This window comes from Cynocephalus volans, chromosome 10, assembly GCF_027409185.1.
Source record: "Cynocephalus volans isolate mCynVol1 chromosome 10, mCynVol1.pri, whole genome shotgun sequence".
Taxonomy (NCBI): domain Eukaryota; kingdom Metazoa; phylum Chordata; class Mammalia; order Dermoptera; family Cynocephalidae; genus Cynocephalus; species Cynocephalus volans.
Genome location: NC_084469.1, coordinates 99874928 through 99884216, shown reverse-complemented (window position 1 = coordinate 99884216; position 9289 = coordinate 99874928). Strand labels below are relative to the sequence as shown.

Sequence of the window (9289 nt, the reverse complement as noted above, 5' to 3'; positions counted from 1 at the left end):
ATGACGTACAAATGGAAGCTGTATTGGGGGGGGGAGGGGAGGGTGTTGGGGGGTGGTCAGTCTTCCTTCAGGCTCCCGAACACAGCCGCTGGCACGCTCTGTTGCTCCAGCCGGACCTCTGCGGGGGTAGGCGGGGAGGAGGTCACTCTCCTGGAGAAGCCACCCCCTGCCCTGCCCGTGCCCCAGCTAGGCTGGCCCCTCACCGTTGGGCTCCAGGTCCATCTCGTCCTCGTCCTCATCCTCACCCAGCTGGATCTCCTCAGGGTTGACTTGCTGTGCCAGCTCTGCCAGCTCCTCCCGGGAGGTGTCGCTCCTAGGGTGCGGGCCGCACTGCTTTAGTGGGGCCCAGCTCCCCACCACCCGACACCCCCCAAGAAAAGCAGGCTCGGGCCTGCAGGGACCTGTCCCCCTCCCAGTCCTGGCCCTCACCTCACAAACAGGATCTTATTCTGGGCCCGTGGGGGCTGGTCCCGCTCAGCCTCGGCTGCCAGCTGCTCAGCCCGCTGCTCCAGCAGCTTCATGTCGTCCATGCCACTCTGGCCAGGGGCAAGGTCAGACACTAGGGGTGAGGGAGGGTGGTAGTCAGACACTGCCATCACCCTGGTTCCTGAGCAACCAGCCCTTAAGGAGTTCCCAGTCTGAGAGGGGTAGCCAACTTGAGCCCCAAAGCCCCCAAACCCAGGAGACCCAGGTTGGGCAGAAGACGGACATGGGGTCAGTATGCCCCAAGACCAGTGACCGTGGTGCCCAGCATGAGCGCAGCCAAGGTGAGGGGCAGCCCACAGGTGCTCACCAGTGCCCGTGGCGCTGCCTGACACCTTGAGCATCTGTGAGGCCATGAAGTTGACCTGCGTATTGTAGGTGGCCTGCACGCTGCGGCGGATCCGCAGCATCTCCTTGATGGTGTCCTCGTTGCCATGCCGGACCTCAAAGTCCTTCCACGTCTGCCAGAAGGCCCCGGTTGTCTGTGGAGGGGCGGGGTGGAGGTGCATGTGCATGAGCCGTTGCCCAGGTTGCAGCCCCCCACTGCCCGTTGCTGCCCCCACCTGGATCCAGCCCTACCCGGGGGTCACAGATCTGGGAGCAGAAGCTGTAGATGGCCCGGGCGCGGTCAATCTCCCCGAGCTTACACTCCATGTCAGCAAACCGCAGGCACATCTCGCGGGCATGCTCATCCGACAGCACCTGGGTATCAGCGGGTGCGGGGAGGGCAGGGTGTGAGGCGGGAGGGTGAGCTCAGAGGGTTCCCTGGGCTTCCAGAAGGCCTCCTCCCTCCTGCCTACCAGGACCCCTTCTGTGCTCTTGGGATGGCCAGCCCTGGGCCTGGCCCCCCTGTGGCACGCACCTCGATGGCCTTCTGGTAGATGCTGCGGGTGTGGGTGACTCCGTAGATCTCGGCTGCCCGCTTGATGTAAATGTTGAACATGTCATACTGCTGGGCGGGCTCCACAGCCCTGGTGGCTCGCTCGTACACAGCCATGGCGTGCCGGGCCAGGCCCCACTCCTCCTCCAGCTGCGCGTACAGCAGGTACAGGGCTGGCATGGGCCAGACAGGAAGAGAGGGGACACGTCAGAGGCCATGATCCGGCAACAGCGCCCTCCCCAGGCCCCGCGCCGCACCCGCCTGTCCCACTCACTCTTGGCGTATTTGGGAGGGCAGCCGTCCAGTGCCTGTTCAAAGAGGTCCCGCGCCCGCTCCAGCTTGCGGCCCCCATAGCGCGCAATGAACTTGGTCAGGTAGGTGCTCCAGATGTCGGACACATTGGGCCATTTGAACAGTGAGATGCCACGTTCATACGCCTGCCCAGACGGAGGAGTCGTGTGTGAGTCTGCAGGGGGAGGCCACCTGGCACCCAGGATGCCCTCAGGCAGCGTCTGCCTGGACACTGCCCAGGCCTCCCTTGGGCACTGCAATCGGGCCCCTCCTTGGCCCTGTCGTGGCATTTACGAGGTCTGTATGCTGCCCAGTCTCCCTCAAGAGACCACAAGGAGCCCAAGGATAGAGTGCAATAGGACTAAGCACAGGGTCTGACACCTAGTAGGTGACATTATAGCTGAAGGTGGGGGTGGCTCCTTAGCTCTGCAGAGGTGGGCTCCCAGCACCCTGGGAGAAGGTTCACACTCCCAAGCAGAGGGACAGGGGCGGCACACGTATATGTGTAGACCTCCCTGGCTGTGTATCTGTGCACGGTCTCTGCACACACATAAACACAGCCGTTCCCCTTACCACAGAGACACACAAGACACCACACAGACCTACATCCCACCACCTGAGCAGCGGGGCACGGATGGCCCCTACACACTGGCACCGACACCCTTCTCCACATTCAGGTGATGAGGTCACAACCCCCGGTATCTCAAAATGTAGGTGTCTTTGGAGATGAGGTCATTAAACTAAAATGAGGTCATTAGGATGGTCCTAATCCATTATGACTGGTACCCTTATAAGAAGAGGAAATTTGGGGCTGGCCGCTGAGCTCAGTTGGTTAGAGTGCCACCTGGTAACACCAAGGTCAAGGGTTTGGACCAGCAGGCCCTAGACCAGCCAGCCACCAAAAAAAAAAAAAAAAAAAAAACCGGAGAGGAAATTTGGACGCTGACATGTACAAAGAGAAGACCACGTGAAGACACAGGAAGAAGACGGCCATCTGCGAGCTGAGGAGAGAGGCCTCAGGAGAGATGGACCCTGCCGAAACCTTGACCTCATGACTTCCAGCCTCCAGGAAGACAATAACTCTCTGTTGTTTAAGCCCTCCGGTCTGTGCTACTTTGTCACAGCAGCCCAAGCAAACTCATACAGTTCCTGGGGCCCCTGGGGAGGGGACACTGCCATCTGGGACCTCCAGATCTGCCCCTAGACGCCCCACCTTGAAGCTCTCCTCGAAGTACTTGTGCTCCTCCAGGAACATGGCATAGTTGATGACGATCTGGGGCGTGGCAATGCGCAGATCCAGGATGCGGTCATACACGGCCTTGGTGGACTGTGGGAACAAGGACAGGTCAGAGCACGTTCTGGGGTGGAGTCCGGGGCCGGGCCCCATCCCACCACGGGCAGCTCACCTGAAAGGTGCCCAGGCTTTCCTCCAGGTCGGCAAGCATCGACCACACCTTCAGTGACTTATACACACGGTTCTGCACTGGCTCTGAGCCGTCAAAGTACTCGGCCCGGCGGGCAGGCAGTGCTGTTGCCTTCTACAGAGGGGACAGCAGTTGGGAGAGGTGCTCAGAGGTTGTCCCAGTCTCTGGCTGCACACCCCACAGCCCCCACCCTCCAACCTGGGCCTGTGTTTACCCGAAGTAGCCGCAAGGCCTCATCGTAGTTTTCATGACGGAGCTCCAGCTCCCCGCACTGACACCACACACTGGCCAGGTCGTCCACCTGCTTGAAGTTCACCTTGGTGGCCTTCTCCAGGATGACGCGGGCCTGTAGAGGGTGGAGAGGCCAAGCTGAGACCCTGCCTGCTTGCTTCAGCCCCACCCCCGTGAGAGCACACGCATAAACACAATGGTGTTCACCCACACACGCCTGCACACACACATACACGCAGCACAGTGCTCACATCGTCCAGCTGCCCGTTGTCCTCATAAAACTTGGCAAACGCCACCCACAGTGTGTGGGGCTTGCCTGTAGCTTTGAAGGGGTCCACTGTCTGCACAGCCTCCGTGTACGTGTTGATGATCTAGGGCAAGAGGGTGGAGGTCAGGGTCCTGCACAGGAGGTCGGGGCAGAGCACCGGACTCAGGGGACGTGGCCAGGGTGGGGCGTGGCCAAAGAGGCAGGACTTAGCTTAGCAAAGGGGTGGCCAGAGCAGGGCGGGGCTCTAAGAAGCCTGGACCAAGGTGGGCTTCACACACCTCCCGGGGGCGGCCCTGGTGCAGGGCTACGCGCTTGTGCCACTCGTGCACATGGTGGGGGTTCTGGCGCAGCAAGACACTGTTGAGGAGCAGGGGTCGCCGGCTGATGAGCTGCTCAAAGCGGGCCAGGCGCAGCTCCAGGTCCACATCATCTGGAACCAGTGGACATGTTCGTGGTGTGGGGAGGGGATGGACAGACTGGAGTGAGGACCTGGGCTCGTGGCCACCTCTGTTCCCCAGCCCCCAGCCAGTGCTCTGGGCATTAGAGACTCAGCTCAGCTGTGCACCTGAGCCCCACCCCCTGCCCCAGCTACTTTGGAAACCCCTCTAACACTCATGGTTGGCCCCAGCCCTCCTGCCCTGCCAGGCTCTGGCCCAGCCCTGAGAAGTGTCCCCGATCCTGGCTACTCCAGGGTCCCCAACCCCCTGTCCACCCAGCCTCCCTCCCTCCTGGCCCCTGGCTGAGTCTCTAGGAGCTGAGCCCATCTGAGACCCTCACCCCAACCCCCACGGTCCAGCCCTCTTTCCCCGCCAGCCAATGCTCCCGGGCGGCTCACCCTCCTCCTCCCGCCCCAGCTCCGAGGCGGTCTCCATCTTAGCTGCAATCATGCTCTCCTCGAACTGGGCGTAGCTGTCAAACACCTGCGTGAAGTCCCGCACAGTCATCACAGTCCGTATGGCCTCCTCATACACGTCCCGAGCCTACAGGGACAGGAGTGGGGGTGAGAATAAAGTGCTCGCAGGCAAGAGGTGTGTGTGCCCACCTGCGGGGACACAGGGAACAGGCAGCAGGCAGCAACACCCTCAGCACTGGCCCCAAACTGGAACCTCTGTGGGGACTACCCCTGTCCCTGACTGGTCCTGCCCCACTGCCTCTGCCAGTCTTGGCTGAGGCCTGCCGCTGGAAGGGGCACTGCAAATGTACACCTGCTTCCACCCTGCTGGTGGCTTCCCCAGCCGGCAGCACAGCCAGCCCCTCCTCAGCCTCCAAGGCTCCCCACCACCCTTCCCCAGCTTTCCAGCACCCTGGCTCCTGAGCCCCACTCCCACCCTCCCCTGGCTCCAGTCATACTCCTCCCTCCTCCCATCTTTCCTCAGGGGCCACAGACAGCCCTCTGGGGACTCTCAAAGTCCAACCCACTCCACTGCCAGAGGATAAGCACAAAAGAGGACAGTCACGGTCACCCTAACCTCCGAGGAAGAGGTCCCCATGTCAGGCACCTGCTCGGTGCCCAGCCAGTGTTACTGTGCCAATTCCTCACATGCGAAAGAATGACTGTCACCCCTTCTTGCAAATGGGGACACCCAGGCTTAACAGGGCCAAGGCCACACAGCTGAGGAGTGGCAGAACCAGATGCAGAACCCAGGCCTGGCTGACCCCAAAGTCGGTGCATTTGCCGCAGGGCTTTCCCACCTCTCCCTGTCTTGAGGACAGCAGATGTGTGCACGGAGACCCGTGTGTGTCACTGACAGCACATCCGCAGTGTGTCCTGCCTGTGCACGTGTCCACATGCGTTCCCAAGTGTAAGAGGGAGACCCTGCCGGCTCCCAGAACCCCCATGCCCACACACCTTCTCAAAGTGGCCGCTGCGGATGTAGTAGTCAGCCAGTGAGCACCAGAGCTTGCCCAGCTGGTCAGTGAAGCGGGTGAGGCCCCCGCGGATGATGGCGTCCACGTTGAGGGACTGCACCTTGTCTGGGTTCTGGGAGATGAGGTCGCACAGCTCATGCCACAGCTGCAGGGCACAGGTCATGGGGGAGGAGTGTCAGCCTCAGCCCCTGGTGTGGCGAGCCCACCTGCCAGCCCAGCCCCCATCTCCCCACAGGCCCACCTGGTAGTTGGACTTGCCAGCCTTGGACACGAAGCGCTCGTCGTTGACCACAGTGGCCAGACGCTGTGCCGCCTCATCCAGCCGGTCGCTTGACTTGAGGTACTCAATGTATTCCTCTGCACTCTCGGGACTCAGCTGGGGACCAATGGACCCTGCCAGCAGTCAGTGGGACAGCAGAAGGGCCACACTACCGTGCCCCCTCCTGACTCAGTGGCTCTGGGCCTCCTGTCACCCACCCCCCACTGTCCTGGGCAAGTGACAGCCCTGACACCCACCCACACCCGTTCAGCCCTGGCCCCACTGGTCCAGCGTCAGTCCTGACTCGTCCAGCCTTGGCCCTTTTGGGTCAGCCTTGACAACTGTGGTCCAGCCTCAGTCCTAACTGGTCCAGCTTTAACTGTTTTGTTCAGTCTTTTTTAATTTTTTACTGGCAGCTGGCTGTTACGGGGATCCATCCCTTGACCTTTGTGTTACAAGGTGGTGCTCTAACCAACTGAGCTAACCAGCCAGCCCCCCTTTCATTCAGTCTTGCCCCCTATGGTCCAGCCTTGGCCCCACTGGTCCAGCCTCAGTCCTGAGTAGTCCAGTCTTGGCCCATCTGGGTCAGCCTTGACCACTGTGGTCCAGCCTGGGCCCCCCTGGTCTAATCCCAGTCCTGATGGGTCTGGCTTACACTCCATTGGTCCAGTCTGCACAAGCCAGGCCTTGCTTCCATCACAGGGCGCCTACCCAAGTGGCAATGTGCTAAGAGTTTCACATTGCAAAACAGACATTGTTAGTTTCAGCAAACTGTGTCCCACCCCCACCCAGCTTCTACGTCCACTCTGAGCCCTGCCTCTCGTCTGTTCCCATAGTTCTCTTCCACTCCTTGCCCTGACCATGGCTGTGGTTTTACTCTGGGTTATGCGGCTGGCTCACGTACATCTGTCTACATAGTTAGACTGAAAGCTCCATGCAAGCAGGGACTGTCTTATTCATACTGTCCCCCGCAGCCATCTCTGCACCTGATGTGGAGCAAGTGCTAGCAAACTCTTTGGAAAATAAAGAAATAAGTTGCAAACAAAACCTGTGTGTTTCCAGGAAACCTCTCCCTGCATCTTGTATGTCAGGCGAATCCCACATGGGCATAAGGTCCCAGCTGGCCCACCCGATGCGTTTACCTTGAGGAAGCGCCGATAGCCTCGCACAGCTGTCTCAGGTAGCGGGTGCAAGCGCAGGAAGCGCAGGTACAGGGGCCAAATACGAGAGTGCTGCGTGATGGGCAGTGCCCGGAGGGCACGGTCGAAGGTGCGGCGGGTGTGTGTGACACGCCCCTGGTCCATCAGGAATTGGCAATAATCTAGCCACAGTCGGGGCATCTGGAAGTGCGGGGAGAGGCAGCTGGGTCTGAGCCGTGGGTTCCAAGGCCTGGCCAGATACTGGATGTCCTATGGCCAAGCCATGCCTGGAACCTCTGCGTAAATGCAGCAGGACCCAGAACCCTATAGGACTGAATCCAGCCCAACCTCTCATGCACAGAGGCAACAGGACTCCAAGTCTGTCTCTACTGTACTGAACTCAACCCGCCTGCCCCGCCCAGCCCATGGACTGAGCCCCACCTTCCCCCTCACCCCCTCACCCAGCCCCCCACCTTGTGCATAAACACAAAGGCCCTCTCATGGCAGTTGATGACATCTTCATAGGCAGGGTCGGACACACAACGGTGCTTCACCTGTGCCCGGCGTGCCTTCAGGTAGCGGTACCAGAGTTTGTAGCTGGGGAACAGGAAGGGACAGATACTGATGGATCAGCTTTATGGACCCCCAGAACCCTTTGCCCTTCCCCTGAGTGAACTTCGAGGAGAAGGGGCTTGGGGAGGAGAGACAAGTCTCAGAAATGGGGGATAGACTGGGACATCAGGGAAGGTGTGTTGACCCATCAGGGGATGTACACTCTGTGACAGACCACACAGCAATCATGTGGGACCTGCTTGCCAGTTCCCTTATGACTGGACATGGTGGGATGTGGGCTGGTGGGCAGGGCAGCTGGAGCCGTTCCCACCTGCAAGGCAGTAGCTTGAGGGCCCGCTCATACAGCTGATTGAGCCTGGGCTTTGGGGCACCCTGTTTGAACTCGATGTAACGGAGCCAGCATTTGACAGAGAACTGGTTCCGCATGATTTCTTCCTCATAGGGGAGGTCCTCTTCCTCCTGCCGGGGCCAGGGAATGGGAAGAAGAGAGACCTACCCTCAGAGCCTGAGTGCAACACCGCTCCACTACTGGGGCTCAGGCCCAGACTCCAGACTTTTACCCAAATCCAAGATCCCACTGCCCATGGTCAGACTCAGGTCAATAGATGCCCAGACACCAGCACCCTAGTCCAAACCTTTACCCCCTGGAATTCGACTGCCTGCAGTCTGACCCAGATCATCATCATCCTTCTCAGTCATTAGGACTCCAGGCCAGACATGAGACCATCACCTGAGACCTTGGCCCTCCAAATCCCATCACCCACTCTCTGACCTAGATCATCAGATTCCTTAGACACCTGGCCCTTGTCCAGATGCCAGGCCTCTACCCTGGACATCATCAGGCCTTCCCTCCTCACAACATGCCTCTTCCCAGACACCAGGCCATTGGCCTCTCAGGCTCCCACTAGCCAGAGTCTAGCTTACCTCTGCCCTAGAACTTGGAAGCTAGGCATTTTTCTTTCTTTCTTTTTTTTTTTTTTTTTGGCAGCTGGCCAGTTCAGGGATCCAATCCCTCCACCTTGTTGGCCTTTATCTCAAGAAAGATATGGACCGTACAGTAAGCCTTTAATCCTGGACACCAAGAATTTGATTAACGTGCCAGGCCTCTACTCCAGACACTGAGTCTTCCGCTCTTTAGGATCCTATTGCCCATCGCCTGACAAAGTCCACATCGCCAGCACTACTTTACACTTCAGGGTTCTCCTAGCCCAGACACCAAGGCTTTACCCCTGAAACCATGGCCCTGGCCTGGTCACCATTCTTTTACTTCAGACATCGGATGTTTATCTGTAAAGATTCAATTATGCGATCTCCCTCCTCTCCCATTCCCCGCGCACCCCCATTTCCCCATTTCCGGCCCGGGACGCCAGGCCCTTAACTTCAACACTCAGACCACCAGGGCTCCAGTTCCGATACCAGATCTTTACCGCTGGCCAGCCCGGTGCGGACAACACTGTCCAGCCTCTGGCCCGTCAGCCTTTGGCCTGTCAGCCTCTGGACGGTACAGTTTGGGCCTAAATTCCCCAGGAAGCCAGGGCAGGATCTCCAGCGGCATCCAGATCCCGATGCCCCCACGCGAGCCACCCCCAGTCCCGCCGCGGACTCACAAAGACAAGGTCCGGCCGCTCGGGCCGCGACAGTCGCGCCATCACCACCATTTTCCTGGTTCTCCAGGCAAAGGAGAATGTCGCGCGCTTATGACGTATACCACTGAAGATCCGCCCCTCCCGAGCCAGACCCGTTTCCTATTGGCTGAACTCTTCCAGACAGCCCTGATAGCGTTGTTGACTTTCGTTTAGACAACGCCAGAGACCGGAAGTACAGGGGAGACACCCGAAGATTACGTCATCGTGAAGCTTATTGGCCAATCAG

The 9289-nt window shown here is 59.4% G+C and overlaps 1 protein-coding gene across 1 annotated transcript; it reads right to left on the bottom strand.

Moving 5' to 3' along the window:
* Position 1: 1 nt before the first annotated feature.
* Positions 2-9085, bottom strand: XAB2 (XPA binding protein 2). Its single transcript, XM_063110972.1, has 19 exons — positions 9025-9085; positions 7728-7876; positions 7318-7441; positions 6848-7045; positions 5688-5822; positions 5427-5591; positions 4413-4557; positions 3856-4007; positions 3561-3680; positions 3293-3424; positions 3061-3192; positions 2868-2981; positions 1638-1800; positions 1346-1536; positions 1063-1185; positions 794-965; positions 430-559; positions 204-313; positions 2-118 (listed from the first exon to the last, which is right to left on the bottom strand). The coding sequence occupies exons 1-19, from the start codon at positions 9073-9075 to the stop codon at positions 57-59; spliced, it is 2568 nt and encodes an 855-aa protein (XP_062967042.1). The 5' UTR covers positions 9076-9085; the 3' UTR covers positions 2-56.
* Positions 9086-9289: the final 204 nt, after the last annotated feature.